We start from the raw sequence: 17,738 nt of genomic DNA, 5'->3' as shown, positions 1-17,738 counted from the left end.
ATCAGTAACATCTTTCAACAAACAGGAATTAATCCATATGACAGCAGACACACCTTTCGCAAGTGCCCATGGAACAGACACCAAGATCAACCCCGTCCTGGGCCTGAAACCGGGGCAGGTGCTGTGGGGTAGCAGGCCAAGCCACCACTCAGAACACCCACATCACACTTCAGGGTAGCTCAGGTCAAAATCTGCCTCGAATTCCAATGCAGCTTCCTGCTAATGCGACTGGGAGGCGGCAGGTGGTGGTCCAAGCAGTTGAGCCTCTGATGGAGTTCCCAGCTCCTGACTGCAGCCTGGCCCAGCCACAGATGTTGTGGGCATTTTGGAAATGAACCAGCAGATGTACAATCTCTCTCTCTCTCTCTCTCTGTCTCCCCCCCTCCCTCCCTCGCTCTATCTCTCTCTCTCTTTCTCTGCCTTTCAAACAAATTTTAAAACCTGCAAGTGCAAAATATTAAAATATGTAGTATACAGCTAAAGCAGCCCTGAAAAGTAAATTTGTAGTGTTATATGCACTCATTATGAAAGAGGAAAAGTCAGTCCTCATCACAAGAACTGAGACGGAGAGTGAAATAAGCCCAGAACAGGTGAAAGAAATAATAAAATACAGACAAAAATAAATGGGATTTTTTAAAGAGAGAAAATGAAACAAGGAACTAAATCTCTGAAGATGGGTAAAATTGACAAACCTCCAGCAAGACTGGAAAAAGGAGCAGACACAAAACTTGCCCATGTAAGGAACGCAACAAAGGATCTCCTTACAAACCCTGCAGGCATCAGAAGAACAGAGCGCACACATGAACTTGACAGCTTACACAGGAACCTTCCTCAGACTGGACGAAGTGGAGTGGACGTTTGGCCTCAGTTAGGAAGCCCGTAGTCCACTGCCGAGGGTCTGGATTCCAGTGCTGGCTCTGCTCCCAATCCCAGCGCCCCACTGCTGTGCACCCTGAGAGGCAGTGGGTGGTGACTCGGGTACCGAGGCCCCTGCTCACATGGGACCCAAACGCAGTTCCAGGCTCCCAGCCTCAGCCTCATCTAGTCCTGGCTGTTGCAGGTATTTGGGAAGTAAACCAGCAAAGGCATGTCTGTGTCTTCCTAAACACAAACCATAACTCACCAAATATGAAATGGATAATTTGAATATTCCCAACAAGACACCCTCATGGGAGCAGAGGCGTGGCTCTCCCCAGATGCTACACATGCTGGGAAGAAGTGGAAGATGGCCCTGAGGGATTAGGAGACCAGGGAGGAGTTCCTGGCTCCAGGCTTCAGCCTGGCCCAGCCCTAGCTGTTGTGACCATTTAGGAAATAAACCAGAGGGTGAAAGATATATTCTTGTGTGTGCTCGTTCATTCTCTGTCTCTCTCTGTTGCTCTGCATTTCAAAGGAAAAAATTTTTAAAAATACAATTTCTAATCATACAAATACATATATGTAAATCTAATAAAACATGCAGAGAGGCTGGCGCCGAAGCTCACTAGGCTAATCTTACGCTTGCAGTGCCGGCACCCCAGGTTCTAGTCCCAGTTGGGACGCCGGATTCTGTCCCAGTTGCTCCTCTTCCAGTCCAGCTCTCTGCTGTGGCCTGGGAGGGCAGTGGAGGATGGCCCAAGTACTTGGGCCCTGCACCTGCATGGGAGACCAGAAGAAGCACCTGGCTCCTGGCTTCGGATCGGCGTGGTGCGCCAGCCACAGCGCACCGGCTGTGGCAGCCATTTGGGGGTGAACCATCAGAAGGAAGACCTTTCTCTCTGTCTCTGTCTCTCTCTCTCTCTCACTAACTCTGCCTGTCAAAAACAAAACAAAACAAAACAAAACAAAACAAAAAAAACATGCAGAGGATTGTATCTTGAAAGCTACATTTGCTGATGAAAGAAATCAAAGAATATCAGCATACGGGGCTAGTGTTGTTGCGTAGTGGGTAAAGCTGCCACCTATGGTGCTGGCATCCCATATGGGCGCCAGTTCAAGTCCCGGCTGCTCTACTTCCAATCCAGCTCTCTGCTATGGCCTGGGAAGGCAGTAGAAGATGGCCCAGGTCCTTGGGCCCCTGCACCCACGTGGGAGACCCAGAAGAAGCTCCTGGCTCCTGGCTTCAGATCAGCACAGCTCCAGCGGCTGTGGCCATCTGGGGATTGAGCCAACAAATGGAAGACTCTCTCTCTGCCTCTGCCTCTCTGTAGCTCTGCCTTTCAGATAAATAAATAAATTTAAAACAAAGAATGTCTACACAGATGAGGTGGAGAAACAACCTGTGCTCATAGATTGGAATCTGAACATAGTAAAAACATCACTTCTCTCCAAACATACAATTCTAGCTAAGGGTGTTTTTCTGTGTGTATATTGACAAGTATTCTAGAATTTATATGGAAAGAAAAAAAAAACAGCTAAAACAATGTGAAAAAAAGAATTAAGTAGGAGGAATGAGCCTGCCCAATTTTAAGAGCAGAGACATAGCTACAGTAGGCAGTGCAGTGTGGTCTGTGGAGCCACAGCCACACAGCAGAGACATAACTACAGTAGGCAGTGCATGTGGTCTGTGGAGCCACAGCCACACAGAGCAGAGACATAACTACAGTAAGCAGTGCATGTGGTCTGTGGAGCCACAGCCACACAGAGCAGAGACATAGCTACAGTAGGCAGTGCATGTGGTCTGTGGAGCCACAGCCACACAGAGCAGCAGACAGAAGAACTCAGGGCCAGTGTTGTGGTACAGCTGCTGCCTGTGACATTAGCATCCCATGTGGGCACCAGTTCAAGTCCCAGCTGCCCCACTTCTGATCCAGCTCCCTGCTAATGGCCTGCGAAAGCAGCGGAAAATGGTTCAAGTGCCTGAGCCCCTGCACCCAAGTGGAAGACCGAGAAGAAGCTCCCGGCTGCTGGTTCAGCGTGGGGCTGTTGTAACCATTTGGGGAGTGAATCAGCGGATGGAAGATCTTTCTTTCTGTCTCTCCCTCTCTCTCTGTAACTCTACCTTTAAATAAATATAATTTAAAAAAAAAAAAAAAGAAGAAAGCAGTCAGAAATAAACCCAGCAGATTTTTTTGACAAAAGTACAAAACAACTCAATGAAGAAAATACAGCCTTTTCAATAAATGGTCCTGGAGTAACCAGAGATCCACTGGGCAGAAATGGAAGAAGAAAAAAAAAAACACTTCAGCCAATGCCTCGCACCCAATACAAAACTTAGCTCAAGGTGCATCGTAGATTTGTATAAAACATAAGATGATAAAACCTTTAGGAGAAAGACTCACAGGAGAAAATCTTCGTGGTTGGGTTGGCCAAGGGCTCTTGGACTCAACACCACGAGCACAGTCCACAAAAGGGAAAATGGACACGTGGGAGCCACTGAAACGCAAGACTTAAGGCCCTGTTAGGAAAGAAAAAAAAATGGGGCCTGGCCCTGAGGCGCAGGAGGCCAAGCCACAGCCTGCAGTGCCAGTATCCCACAGCAGCACACCGGTTCAAGTGTCAGGGGCTTGGCTTCAAATCCAACTCCCTGCTGCTGTGCCTGGGAAAGCAGCAGAGGACACCCACGTGCTTGGGCCCTGCACCCGCACAGCAGATCCAGAAGCAGCTTCAGGCTCCTGGCTTCGGCCTGGTCCAGCCCTGGCTGTTGCAGCCAGCTCGGGAGTGAACCAGCAAGTGGAAGATATTTCTCTCTCTGTCTCTCTCTCTCTCTGGCTCTCTGCCTTTCAAATAAATGAAATAAACTTTAGAGAGAGAGAAAAAAAAAAGCTACAGACTGGAAAAAATATTTGCAAACATATCTGACAACACATGAATTTGAAACAATCCAGTCGGAACATGAGCAAAAACAGGTGGACACAGACTCCCACCAAAACGCGTTTACAGACAGGAAGTGAGCTCCCAAAGACGCCCAGGACTAGGGGTCACAGGAGACCCCTCAGCCAACAAGCAGGATGGCAGCATGGGCAGACACAGAGAGCCAATGCCAGTGAGGGTCCTGGCCACCAGGTCTCTCAGGGCTGGTGGACACAGCCGCGGCACAGCCAGCAATGTGTTCCCCGTCATCCATCCCAGAGGCACGAACGCTGACATTCACACAGGGGCCTACGCACACCATGCACGGCAGCAACAACGCCCGCGTCCTGTGACCGGCAAACGGCTAAGCCACGCAGCTGCTCCACAGCACGCACCTCCCAGCACGGAGAAACCAACTCATGCCAGGACCTGGGCGGCAGGCAGTCCAGTGGCATGGTTCATGATGCGTTGTCCTTAAAACAACAAAATCACAGGCACAGAGAATCGGCTCATGGCTGCCGGATGCAGGCAAGGCCGAGGCAGTGCGAGGCAGGGCAGGGCTAGGCGGGAGAGCCCCTGGGCGTTGGGATTCTACAGTTAGCTCAAAATAAATACTGTTTCAGAACGAGGCCTCCATGTCCGCATCCAGCTTGCGTGGTTTGCAGAATGATTTTATCAGGCCAGCAGCCAGCACAGAAGAAACCTGACAGGGAGTCAGCTTTTACTTTTTATTTATCTTTGCACGTCTCCGATCCCACACTGCCCACTCTCCTCTTCCTGCCAATCTGGGAGAGATCCGCAGGGCTCTGTGACCAGGCCTGCACCCACACTCCAGGCTGGGGACCCAGGAGCAAATGCACACCCCGGGAACTGCCCCTCCTGGGCGAGGCACAGTCCAGGCTGCCTTGCACTGCATCCCTGGGGAAACCCAGCCTCCACCCCTGCCTATTGATTGGCTGAGATGGGAAAGGAAGTGCTGACTGCTGTCCATCTGGAGCCTTCCCTCCCCCCACAGCACTCCCAGAACAAGGGTCTGAGATAGCAGGTGCTGGGGAGGGGCCGGCAAGCTGGGGGAGGATTGGGAGAGGCTCCCTTGGGAGTTCCTGCCTCAAACAGGAGGGGCTCCCCCCTGCCTGCAGCCTGGCCCATCTTTGGCCCCCGTGAGGCCCCTTGTCACCAGGCAGTGACAGGAGGTGTGAGAAGCACCACAGTCAGGACGGAGCCAGAGGAGGGGACAAGGGTGCCGGAATCTTTACACAGGGCCTGTGACACTGCAGGCTGTGGGCTGTACCAGGATGGCGTCCTGGGCCTCCAGCTTCATCGCCTCCCCATGCCACCGCTGTCACTCACCAGCTATCACCACATGGGCACCCTGAACCTGGGTTTCCAGCCTCCAAGACCTAGACACACACATCTGCTGTCAACACCGTCCAGGCCAGAGGCCTTGTCTGTTGGTACAGCCAGGAGAGCTGTTGCAGGCACCCACGGGAATGAGGTGGCAGAAACGACTTTGTGTCTGGAGCCAGAGCCAGAGCAGGGCAGCCTCTGGGAGTGGGCAAGTCCAGCCAGGTAGACAGCAGGGTCTGGGGCTGGGAGGCAGGAAGGCCCCGGTGGAGGAGGACCCTGGTGCCCAGCACTGCCACCCGGGCCCAGACTCGGGGTTTGTGTGGTCAGCTGAGTGGTGGGGGCAGCCTCTGAGCCTTGGAGAAAGGAGACTTACGGGGGGGGGGGGGGGTCTGCAAGGGCTGAGGCTGACAGGTCATAGGGCCGGCGGAAGCTGGGCGGTTGTTCTGTGACCTGCTAGGAACCTACACTCCAGGTCCCTGCTCTGTCTGGCTGCTTGCTGGAACTGAGAACGGCAGAGAACAAGCTACAAACAGGATGGATGGAGGGGTGGGGGTGGTGAGGAATCCAGCAGCCCCTCCACCTGCACGGCCTGGGAAGGCCCAGGAGCCAGGCCGGCACCTGCAGTCCCACCCACTCCAGGCCTAGTAACACAAGAAGCCATTAGCAGCCATTCCCGCCTCAGTGTGAATTTGCAGCTCTCAGCTCCCGTGCTGAGCTGAGCGGGGAGGCAGCCTGCGGGGGAAGCCACCACCCAGTGCAGCGAGGCAGGAGCTTGAATCCCCGCAAACCCTGGGCCAGCTGCCCCAACCTCTGTGTCTGGGCTCCGGAATGCAGCAGCTGGTGGGGGCAGCACTGGGGGAGGGGTGTGCACAGACTCGGGGGGCTTCCACCAAGCGAGGCGGCAAGGTGGCTTTTACTGCTGACAACCAGTGCAGACCCACCTGAGAACCCTGGCCAGGCCCCTTCTGCCCATAATCCGGCCCCACACAGCTGTGCCCCAGCTCCGAGCAGGCCCCAGGCTGCACTGCCCCCTGCCCCTCCTCCCTCCTGCTCAGTCCAAGACACCCCCAAATCCAGCCTTGAAGGCTTCCCAGTGTTTGTGAGTGACCCAAAGGCCTCCCAGCATGTGGTCCCTGCAGCTACTGAGGGCCAGCCCAGCACACTGGCCTGTCCCTACCTACTGCAGCTGTGAGCTCAGGGTCAGCTGCTCAGACAACAAACCCTCCCTGGGGAGAAAGGGAGCGTATACCTGCAGGACTCCCACACCTGGAGCCCAGCCGGGTAAGAGGCTCGGGCACAGGAAGGCACCACCGTGAGCAGCACCGAGCTCGTGGGCCAGGGACCTGGTGCACACGTCAGGCCCAGAAGCTGTGACCTGTGACTGGGGTGGCAAGGAGGCCCATCGTCCCCAGCGCCACAGAGACTGCGGCTGGCCCACGCGCAGTCCAGCCAACATCAGGAGGGTAGAGCCTGAACCCCTCCACACTGGTAGACAGGGTCAGTGCCAGCCAGGGGCCCAGCTCTGGCTCAATCCAGGCAAAGAAACAGAGCAGAGAGGAGGCACAGAGGAGTGGGGGGGTCCCAAGTGTGGAAGACGGGGCCCCCCCACCATGATGGCCTCCAGGCCCTGCAGAACCAGCACAGACCTCAGCCTGGAGGAGCCGCAGCTGAGCCACACCCGGGCCCTGTCCACAGCATTCTGGAGCCCCACATGTAGGACTGGCAGTTCTAGGGTGCCCATTCAGGGACACCACAGGTGTCCTCCACCAGGCCTGCTGTGAGTCACTAAGGAGGGCTCAGAGATGCCGCATGCGGACCTCGAGCCCAGGCTCCAGGACCACTTCTCAGAAGGCAGCCCCTCCCCGACGGGCTCCAGCCACATGGGGTAGCGTCACGCCCTCCAAAACCATTTCACGTCTCAGGTGGGGAAGGGGAGAGGGCACCCAGGACCCCCTGGTGGAGTCTCAGCCCTAGACCTGAGAGCTGAGGTGGTACCTGCATGGGGGTTTTCTCTGCTCACTGCTGGACGAGCCCTGGAGTTGGCCCATGCTCAAGTCCAGTCTCTCGGAGTCTCCTGTGCCTGAGCTCAGACGAGGGCTGTGGCTGGCCCTGTGTGGTGCCCCTTGCCCTGAGGGGGACTCTGTGAAGCCTAGCCGTGCACCTGCTCTGTCTCTCCTGCACCGTCTGTATCCACGTGCCCAGAAAGGAAGCAGCAGGGGTCACCAGCAGGCAACAGCTGAGTCCAGGAGGCTCAGGTCGGCAGTGTCCATGGGCTGGCCATGGGTGGCCAGTGGCAGTAACCACTGAGCTCCATGGCCCACACTGCTTTTCCCCTAAGTCTGAGGCCAGGGAGGGAAGGCCAAGCTCTAATTAGTGTCCTAGAAAGAAATCCCAGCTTTCTTTGGGGTGAAATGAGATGCAGTGGCTGGGAGTGTCTCCTTGGGGAGCCACCTGTGAGCTGAGAAAGTTAGCCTGCTGTCCCCCAGGACACCAGACAGGTTGGGCCTAATGAGGGGAGGATGGTCCTGCCCCAGGTGGATCCAAGAAGGGGAGGCCAGGACATGGGGACACCCAGGGGGACCGCAGCTGCTGGACGGCTGGGTCCGTGCACCCCAGTCTCCCTCTGCTCCAGGAGGCCAGCAGGCTTGGCCCCTGTGGGTCGTGCCCAGCACAAATGGGATAGGGCCGTGGAGCTTACAAAGCCCTCTTTACCCTCCCTCCTCTCTGCCTCATTTCTCTGTCACGCTTTGCCACAAGACTCCCCAGAAAGTAAAAGAGCTGCCTCGGGGAGCCTCTCCCAGTGCTGTTTTGCCAGACCCGGCTCTTACCCCGCCGCTCGGCTCCTGTCGCAGATGCCCCAGCCAGTGACCACCTGTAAACCCCGGCTGCCCTGGGCTTGGCCGCCAGGCAGTGTCTCCTCTGTGCTCCCTACACCCTAGGAATCCTATGGGGTCCCACTGTGCCCCTCATGGCCCCAGCTCCCCGCTCAAGGCCACCACCACCACCACAAAGCCTAACCCTGGCCTTGTCCTCTGGTTTTCTCTGTGGGAAACGGGGTGGTCTCTGCTGCAGGCCCTTAGCCCTGAGGCCTCCACTGCACCTCTCCAGGGGGCCAGGGGCTGCCTTGTCCACAGGAGACACAGCCTCAGGACTGGGGCGTGGTGGGCTCTGGTCACTCCTGGGTCTGCCACACGTGCAGGTGCTCAGGATAGGGTAAGACTGAGTGATGAGTGAGTGGGGATGAGGGGCAGCTCCAGTGGCCAGACACGCACACGAGCAGAGGGACAGATGGACAGAGGGTGCAACACCAGGAGCTGCACGACCAAGCAGGACGAGCAGGTACCCCCAGGCTGAGGCCCCAGAAGCACACCCTGACCACGGCACCCCGGACCAGTCCTGCAGCGCCACCGGCGGCCACACTTCCTTCAAGGAGGAAGTGGGGCAGGCAGACTTCTCTTGGGCAAACTCAGGAATGGACCAGGAGCCAGGAGCCATGACAAGGACACAGCATCCTAAACAGGGACCCAGCTGGCTCTGTCCTCACCCACGGGACCAAGGGAAAGTCCTGGGTGGTCACCCTTGGACTGCCCCAAAGGGGAACAGAGCCCCCAGATGACCCCAGCTACCCAGGACAAACAGGCCCATGAGGGCAGGCAAGGCCCCTGGCAGCCTCAGTGCCACAGGGTGCTGACAAGACCTCTCAGTTCTCCGGGCCCCTCACAGCTTCTCCAACCTGTGTGGGATCCTCCAGCCTGGAGCCTGAGACCCCCAGCCCAAACCTCTCCCAGAGCTGACTGCAGCCCCAGGCACAGCCCAGATGCAATGTGGGGCAACAGCCTGGCCCCCATGCCCTGAGCAGGTGTGTGCCTGCCAGGGCTTACACCCTCGCACACTGAGGGCAAGAATCGAGGTGGGGGCACCCCCACAACCCCCACACCAGCCTGAGGCAGAGGGACCCCGGCTACCACTGGGGAGGAATCCAGCTTCACTGGGCACCCGTCCAGGGCGTCACCGCCTCGGCACACCAATTACACAAACCCTAATTAAAACCAACGAAGTAACGAGAAACACCGGCGCGCAGCTCCCCAGGGGCTGGCTCCCCTGCGCATGCAACCCCCAGCACAGGTCCTCTGCCCCATGGGGCCCAGGCAGGAGCAACTGAGTGGCTCCCTGGGCAGCCCTGGGGTGCACGTGAACCCACTGGGGGTTCCCTTCCCAGCCCAGGGCTGTCGCGGAGGCCGCACAGGCAGCGAGAGATGGTCAAGGGATAGAGATCAGAGACAGAGATGGGAGAGGGGAGGATGTCAGGAGAAGATGCAGACAGAAGCCGGGAGGGAGGGGCCCAGGGCCAGCATGGGTCTGGGGGCTCACAGGGACTCATGGAGGGACTCAAGCTCCCCTGGATCTGGAGCCCAGCCTCGCATCCCCACCTCCAGCACCATGAGCAGCACCCAGGAGGTCAGGTCAGCTGTGAGCACCCACGGACACCCCAGGGCACCCCCGGCTCGCTCACAAGGCATAGGCTCAGTGCCCCTCCCAGGCGCCCGCCCCACGCTTCCCCCAGGGACATCCTGAAAACGACGATGCAGCAGGCACCGTTCTCGTCCTAGGGGACCGAGGGGTAAACAGCATCGCCGCAACACAGGGGGCCCTCTTCCTCCCCCACCCGCCCTGGGCACGCATAGCACACGCGGCTCTCCCCCAGAGACAGCAGGGGCAGAGCAGCCACCAGGGCAGGAGCACAGAGCCTGCCTCACCCAGAGGGTTTCCTGCTCCCCACAGCAGGCCCAAGGCCCCAGGGAAAAACAGGCTGGTCCCTGCAAACAGGCTCTGTGGGAGCCAGGTCCCTAGGCTCCACTCCCTCTCCACCACCAGCAACGGCTCAGCTGTGGGCCTGAGAAATAGGCAAGGGTCCCCAAAGTGCCCCTCAGGGCAGAGGGGCAGCGGAGACTCCGATGGGCGGCCCAGGGACAAGGCCCACACTCCCAGCCTCAGCCACCCTCGGGTTAGCTTTCTAACTCTCCAGGTTGCTCAAGGACACGGGCTGAGCTCGGCAGGCATTAGACAGCCCCTCCCAGACTGCAGGCCGACCCGCTCCTCCCTGGGAAGACCTCACAGCCCAACCAGCAGAGACCTCCTCACACCTTTCCACGCAGGGGGCCCAGGCAGAGGCACACCTACCCCGTGAGGACTACCACGAAGTCCATGACGTTCCAGCCGTTCCGCAGATAGGAGCCCTTGTGCAGAACAAAGCCCAGGGCCAGGATCTTGATCCCCGCCTCGAAGCAGAAGATCCCAATGAAGTAGGGCTCGGTGTCGTCCTGCGAACAAGCACGTGGCAGGGTCCCCGCTGCCCGCAGCTCCCCAGCCCACATGCCACCTGCATGGGCTGTGGCTCCCTGTGCCCGTCACACCAGGGCTTGCCCTCATGCCTCCCACCTCTGGCACCCCAGCCTCTGCACTGGTTCACAGAGAGGCCAGGACCCAGCCCACTGGGACCTCACCCTGGCCTGCCCCAGGGAAGGCAGTGACAGGGACAAGGCTGTCTGCAGTGTGATCACTGAGTAGGGTGACAAGGACACCCCAATCCCCGTCATAAAGCACAGGCACATTTGGAAAAGCTGTCAAGACGCCAGCCGGGACACCTGAATCCCGCCTCAGTGCCGACTCTGCTCTGACTCCAGCTTCCTGCTAATGCGCGCGCTGGGCGGCAGTGGTGGTGCCCCAAGTGGCTGGGTCCTTGCCACACACATGGGAGACCTGGACGGAGCTCTGGCTCACAGCTCCAGCTCCGTCCCTGTCATTGTGGAGTCTGGGGAGGGGCCCAATGGCTGGGGACACTCTCTCTCCCTGCCTCTCAAATAAATGTTTAAAACTTTTTAAATAAAATAAAAATAAAAAGAAGTAGACAGAGGCGGAGAGGCAGAGTTGGACTCAAACCCAGGACCCCTCAGGGTCTGGCCCTGGGCCCCAGCCCCAGCACTAGGCTGCTGGACACAGCCAGCCTTCCCAGGATTCTGTGCAGCCAGCACAGCTGGACAGGAACCCACAGATCTTGGTGGAAAACAAGTGGGGATGGGTGCTCCAGGTGAAGGCAACGGCATGGCCAAAGGAAGGAAGACAAGAGACGGCTGACAGCGTCCCTCCCCCCAGGCCACGTCTGTGCCAACACGAGTGGCGCTGAGCAGAGCCGGGGCGGGGAGGCGGCTGTGGGAGGACGTGGCGCGGCACGTGACAGAGCAGAGCGTGGGCACAGGCGAGCCCGGGGGAGCTGGATGTGGAGGGAGGCCTGAGGACACTGGACACTAGCCCCGGAGGGCTGCAGCTTCAAGAGGCAGACCAAGGGGTGGCAGGGCTGTGGCCAGCCTGACCTCAGGACTGTGGACACCACAGCAGGAGGCTGCTGTGCCCTGCAGGGAGGGGCAGAGGCAGCAGGGGCTGGCCCATGGAGGAGTTGCCAGCGGTGGGTGTGGCCAGTCCCCACAACCTGGGCCTGACTCCCAGGAAGGCTGTCCCCATCTGCCTCAGCCTGCACCTCCTCCTTGGCCTGTGGTGGAAGCTGCCGGCACCCAGGAGGCTGGGCCTCTGAGTGTCCATCGTGCTGGGCCTCTGAGCGTGCATCGTGCTGGGCCTCTGAGCGTCCATCGTGCTGCCCCAATGCTGACTCACCACAGGGGGCAGAGGGACCTGCACTCTCCCCGGCCTGAGGCTTCTGGTCCAGTTTAGTGGGGGAAGGGGGAGGGGCTGCTGACCACTGGCCCTGGGGGAACAACTGGGTCTGCCCAGCACAGCTCTTTCAGGAAGTGAGGCAGCAGCCCACTCTTGACCAGCACATGGCCCAGAGCTGGACTGGGAGGGAGTCTGGGTGGTGGTGCTCAGCAGGCCAGGGGCTCCTGTTGAAGGCAGCTCTGGAACTGATGGGTGGGTGGGACACGGAGTCCAGAAGGCCCCGCCCAAGTCCTGGCTGCAGGCAGCCGGGCAGCCCCCCTGACCCAGTCAGGCCCATGGGCTCCCGGGCAGCAGCACCAACCCCCAGGTCCTCTGCCTCCTCTGCGCCTCAGGTCTGAGCCTGGCTCTGGGCTTGGAGTCTGTGGATGGCCGATCAGACCTGCAGGGGGGCATGCTCTGCTCATTCACTTGACAGGCCAGCCCCTAGCCCCTAGGTGTGCACCCCCATCTGTGTGCACAAAGCAAGAACCCCACCCCAGCTACAAGGCCGGAGCTAGCACAGCTGGATGCCAGGCTCGGCCCTGACCCTGGGCAGGTCTCGTTGTCCTGGCTCCCCTGGGATCTACCCTGACAAAGTCCCCAGGAACTCCGGCCACACCCTGGGTCCTGGTGCTGGAAGCTGGCAGCCTAACCACCCGCCTTCCCCATCAAGTCTCAGGGTAGACACTCATCCAGGTCAGAGCAGGCGTCTGAGGCCCAGAGAAGGCAAGAGAGAGCCCCAGGGTCCACGACTCACCCTTCGGGCATCACAGGGCTGGGACCAACTGCGCACTTCCTGCCCTGGGCTCCCTGAGAACTCCTGCTCCCCTGTCATCCACCCTGGCCCCCCCCAACCACAGACGCCCAAACTTAGCATGGACAGGGTCCCCCTCTGAGCGCTTCGCAAGCCTCATCTCAAGTAGGGTGGGAGGGAGAACAGGCGATCTCCTCAGGGATCCTGTCCACTCTTTAGATGCGGCCCCTGCCCCGCACCGGCTTTCAGCCCACACCGAGCCCAGCTGAGGGGCCAGGGCACTGTGCCCTCTCTTTGCAAGTGGTGCCCACCCCAGGACTCCACCAGGCTGAGGACCCCAGCCACACACCCTACAAACCTGCAGGAGATCCAGGGGGCTCCTGGCAGGAAGGAAAATGGCTTGTCTGGCCTGAGAGGCGGCCTCATGGGAGAAGGGGTTGTGGAGGAAGGATTGCGGCCCTCCGCCCTCATCCGCCCTCGGCCTCGGCTGCAGGGAGGCTGGCTGGACACCACCCCACAGAGCCTGGACAGGGGTCGCGTGGCCTCCGGGTTAGAGAGCAGCTGCCCGGTCCTCCACCGCAGGAGAAGGGTGTGCTCAGGCCCTGAAGGGCAGCGGGGCCCAGCCCGCACTCACCAGGCGCTCGGACATAGGCGTCTTGTCCCCGTCAGGGAGGTGCTGCTCCAGGGCCAGCACGATGCAGTTGGCGATGATGGTGGCCAGGATCATGTACTCGAACGGAGTGCGTGGGTTAAGGACCGGCGGGGGAGGGGTGGCCACGGGCGCGCTGCAGCAGCCAAGCGGCCGGCTCCCGGGGGCCCTCGCTCGGCCCCGCGCCCCCTCCCGCGAGGCGGGGCCGCTGCTGCCCCCTCCCCGCTCCCACCTCGGGCAGCGGCGGCGAGGCGGGGCCTCTGCGGCCCGGGCCCCCGCCCCCGCCGGCCGTCAGCACCGCGGACAGCGGCGCCGCCCGGCTCCGCCCGGCTGCGAGCCCCGAGGGGCGGGAGCGTGGACTCCAGGGCGGATCCGCGCGCGGCCGGGGGTCCCCACGGGGCCCGGGACACGTAGGACCCAAGACCCCGCGCGCGCACGCAGGCACCTGCGGCCCGGCGAGCGCCCGAAGGCGCCGACGCGCCCTCGCCTGCCGCCGGCAGCTCCTGAGCGCCGAGGAGCGCCGAGCCCCGGCCGAGGGGCTCCGCCCAGCCCCCGCCGCAGCCCCGCACGCGCCCGGCCGCGACGCGCCCCCTGGCCGCCTGGCCGCGCGGCCCCCGCAGCGCGCCCCCCGGATCGCACCGCGCCCCCTCCCCTCCCGGCCCCGCGGCCCCCGCAGCGCGCCCAGAGGCCCTGGCCGCGTCGGCGCGCGCAGCCCGGCAGGATATGGCCACTCGGTGATGCGCTTGGCGTATTTGCGGACGACGTTGTCCTCGCTGAAGACGAAGAGCGAGCGGTTGACGGTGAAGCAGTTCTGCTTGACCGGGATGGGGTTGTACAGCGCCATGGTCCGCGCGCGCTGCGCGATCGACTGTTTGTAGAGGACCCGCTGGCCCGGCGGCAGCCCCCCGGGGCCCGGGCCGCCAGCCCCGCCGGCCCCGCCGCCCCGGGCCCGCTCCGCGCCGCCCGCGCCCCCATAGCGGCCGCCCAGCTCGTCCCCGAAGCGGACCATGGCCACCGGGCGCCGCGCGCATCCCCGGCCCGGCGGCTCCGGCAGGGAGGGCGCGCCAGGCGATCGAGACGAAGCCGCCGCGGAGCTGCCGGACCGCACCGGACCCCGCCCGGCCCGGCCGCCGCCGCACCCGGCTCCGCGGCCCGCGCCACGCCCTATAAAGGGCCGGTCACGTGGCGGCTCCCGGCCAATCCGCGCCCTCCCGCCCGCCCCGTCCCGCCGGCCCCGCCCGCCGCCCGCCCCCGCCCGAGCCCCGCGGCGGGCGCGGGGCTGCACGGCCCTAGCCCCCGGCTGCATCCCGGGCGCGGGAGCGGGCGCGGCCGGGCTGGGGAACCGCGCGCAGGTGCGCTGCGGCGCCCAGGTATGCCCGGACAGACGGCGCTCCGAGGACCGCAAGTGGCTGCAGGGCCCGAGGCGCGGACGGCGCTGGCTGTAGCCGCGGGCCCGGGCCTCGCCCGAGAAGGCGCCGCCCCCGGCCGCGGGTCCCTAGAGTGGGCCTGCGCCCCCCGTCCTAGTCACCGCTCGCTGGCCCAGCTCCCGCGCTCAGGGACCCCCAGGTCCGCCGCTCGGTCGCCGCCCTCCACGCGCCCCGCACCCACGGACCGCAGGGTGCGGTCCCCGCTCGCAGGCGCCTCCGGTGGCCCTGCCGCGTGAACGGGGGTCGCGGAAGCGCGAGAGAGGGACTGGCTCTGCCTTCTGTTCCTATCACGGACACGTGGCGCTAGGGCACTGGCGGCCCAGGCCACAGCGAGCAGGGTGAGGCCAGGGGCCAGCAGCTCGGCGCCCAGCCCGGCACCTGGCCAGTGCGGTTCCAGCCTCAGTGGACGGAGTCGAGAGCCGCATCTTCCGAGGCCTCTCCTTGGCCACTGCGTGCTCCATGCCTCGTGGCCCAGGGTGGCTGCAACAGGCCAGTCAGGCCAGTCCCGATCTCATACAGAAAGGAAGGGCGGGCAAGGGGCAGCTTTGTAAAAATCGACCTGGGAAGACTTGTCCCCTCCCATGGCCTCACCGCAGGCCCCAGACAGTGAGGTGGGCGGAGTCACCCCAAAGGCAGGGCCCTCAGGAGGCGGGAAGCAGGTGGCCAGTTGGGCCCAGGTGGAAGTGGCCTGGACTCCATTCTCCCAGGGCTGACCACTGCTGCTGTGTCAGCCGTGAGTTGGGAGACAGAAACCGGGCTCTTGGTTTGGGGCCTGAGCTGCCGGTGTCTGGATGGAAGCTGGGCTGGGAACTTGATGCCGAAGGGGTTGTGAACCTGGGAGAGCCACAGAGCCCAGCTCCACGAGCACGCTGCTCTCGTGGCACCGCACACAGTGCCGGACAGGGTCCCCGTCCCTCGTCACGGGGCTCCAGCTGGCTCTCAACCGGAAGCTGGCCCGGCCTGCACCCGGTTCACTCATGTGTGGGAAGCAGCATCCTTGCTGTCCACGGGCTCAGTCTTCACCCCACAGCTCCCCTGCCCAAGCACCCTGGATGCCCTTGGTCTCACCACCTGCCTCTGGGACTTGCTGCTACTGGGGGAGCACCTTGCCCCCGCCACCCCTAACTTGCTGGCGTCTTGGCCTTTCCCTCCTGGCCTTGGTGTTTCTGCCCATCCGAGACCGGCTGTTGCCTTATCAGGACCTTGGGGAGCTAAGGCCAGTTTGTCCCCCGCCCCTGCTCCCGTCCGGGTGTGCAGTCCTGTGTCTGGAGAAAGTGCCTGCCTTCTAGCCCCAGCCCCGCTGTCCCTCCCAGCTGCTGCCGGCTCCTGGAAAGCTGGGCGCGCTGGCCCACACTCATGGTCACTTGGCTGTGCCATCACAACTCCCCCTCCCCCAGCCATCAGCAGCAGCTGTGTAGAAAGCAAAGCAGCTGAGACTCGACGTGGAGCCCATGTAGGACACTGGCATCGCAGGCTACCAGGGCACCAGCCCCAGGCTCCCCGGACTTTGGCCAGCATGCCAGCACCACACAGACCTGTCCTACCGTGCTGAGAACCCCAGCTCTGCACTCTGCACCCCACGCTGGACCACTGCCTACAGCTGTGCACTTTCCAGAATGGAAATCGGAAAACCGAGCTCGCCCAGCGGGCAGTCTTTGTCTCACGCAGCGTCTCCCGTCAGGTCCTCCTGTGTCTTTTGTGGCTCTCTTGCTCCTTTCTCCTCGGCACTGGATGAGACCCCCGGCTGGGGCCCCACGGCCACCACGAGACCCCCGGCTGGGGCCCCCAGGGCAGAAGGATGAGTAACGCGAGCTGCTTGCAGCTTGGCCGGTTGTGAGGACAGCTGCTGTGAACACACGCAACCCGGCTTCTGTGTGGACGTCCATCTTCACCACAGATGGGCAACACCCCGGTGCCTGCGTGGGACGGCTTGGCTCTGCGAGGAGCTGCCCTGTGCCGTCCAGAGCAGCTGTGCCCACGGCGCTCCCCCAGCCATCACGGCTCACCGGCGTCAGCAGCGCCCGTCGGCCTCCCGTGTGTGCGGCCGAGCCGAGCAGCCCTGCCACAGGTGGCGCCTGCCGTGGTGAGGCTCCGCCCTGCTGCCGGCTCTTCAGTGGGCGTCTCCTCAGGGCTGCTTCCAGAACCCTCCGCCAGGTGTGGTCTGCGCGAGCTCCCGGAGCCTCAGTCTTCCACAGAGGAGCTTCATCTTTTTCAACAGAATTTGACAATTATTTTTCATGGATTTTTTTGTTTGTGAAAACGTCATCCCCAAACCCAAAGCCACATAGCTTTTCCCCCATTTCCTTATAGAAGTTTTGGAATTTTGCATCTTGCGTGTGGGCCTATGATCTATTTTGAGTTAATTTTTGTGAAAAGTGTGGGCCTGTCCCACTCCGGCTTTCCTCTTCTCCCTTCTTCCCCCTCCACCCTCCCTCCCTTGGCTGGGGGTGTCTTGCTCCCAGCTCCCTGGGTGAAGCTGGCCTTGTTCCTTGTCAGAGACGGACTGATCCCCACCTCTGGGCTCTGTGCTGTTGCGTGGGCCTGTGTGAGCCACGGGATGTTTTTCTTGTTGCTGTTTTTAAGATTTATTTATTTGAAAGGCAGAGTGATGTGAGGTGGAGACAGAGAGCTTCCAACGGCTGGCTCACTCCCTGAAATGGCCACAGAAGCTAGGGCTAGACCAAGAGGACTCCAGGAGCCAGGAGCTCCGTCTGGGTCTCCCGTGTGGACGGCAGGAACCCAAATACTTGAGCCATCTCTGCTGCCTTCCCGGGAGCATTAGCTGGGAGCTGGATCAGAAGCGGCGCTCTGATACTGGATCCTGGCAAAGCAGCGGCAGCTGAAGCCACTGCCCCACGAGGGCGGCCCCCGTACCACAGTGCCTTGATGGACTTGGGTCACCTCAGTCCTCAGCATTGGTCCAGAGGTGATAAAGCAGGCCAAAGCCCTGAGTCCCAGCAGGACTGCGAAGAGGACTTTGTCGATCTCAGCAGGACGGTGTGCTGTTTTCCTAAATATTTATTTGAGCAGCAGCAGGAAGAGAAAAAGGAGAGCAGCTGGTGACCTCCCCAGACTCGCACAG

The 17,738-nt window shown here is 61.4% G+C and overlaps 1 protein-coding gene across 11 annotated transcripts in view; it reads right to left on the bottom strand.

The window, feature by feature from the left end:
* The window catches only part of CACNA1B (calcium voltage-gated channel subunit alpha1 B), a 207,497-nt gene extending 193,125 nt beyond the window's left edge, over nucleotides 1–14,372 (bottom strand). For 10 of the 11 annotated variants that reach the window (XM_070068094.1, XM_070068043.1, XM_070068298.1 and 7 more), the window contains exons 1-3: nucleotides 13,956–14,372; nucleotides 13,215–13,321; nucleotides 10,300–10,439 (exon numbers count right to left, since the gene is read on the bottom strand). In XM_070068094.1, coding sequence (XP_069924195.1) covers nucleotides 10,300–10,439; nucleotides 13,215–13,321; nucleotides 13,956–14,238 — 530 coding nt within the window. In that variant the 5' untranslated portion in view covers nucleotides 14,239–14,372. 11 annotated transcript variants of the gene reach the window in all.
* Nucleotides 14,373–17,738: the final 3,366 nt, after the last annotated feature.

This window comes from Oryctolagus cuniculus, chromosome 1, assembly GCF_964237555.1.
Source record: "Oryctolagus cuniculus chromosome 1, mOryCun1.1, whole genome shotgun sequence".
NCBI classification, from domain to species: domain Eukaryota; kingdom Metazoa; phylum Chordata; class Mammalia; order Lagomorpha; family Leporidae; genus Oryctolagus; species Oryctolagus cuniculus.
This window is presented reverse-complemented; position numbering and strand designations above follow the sequence as displayed.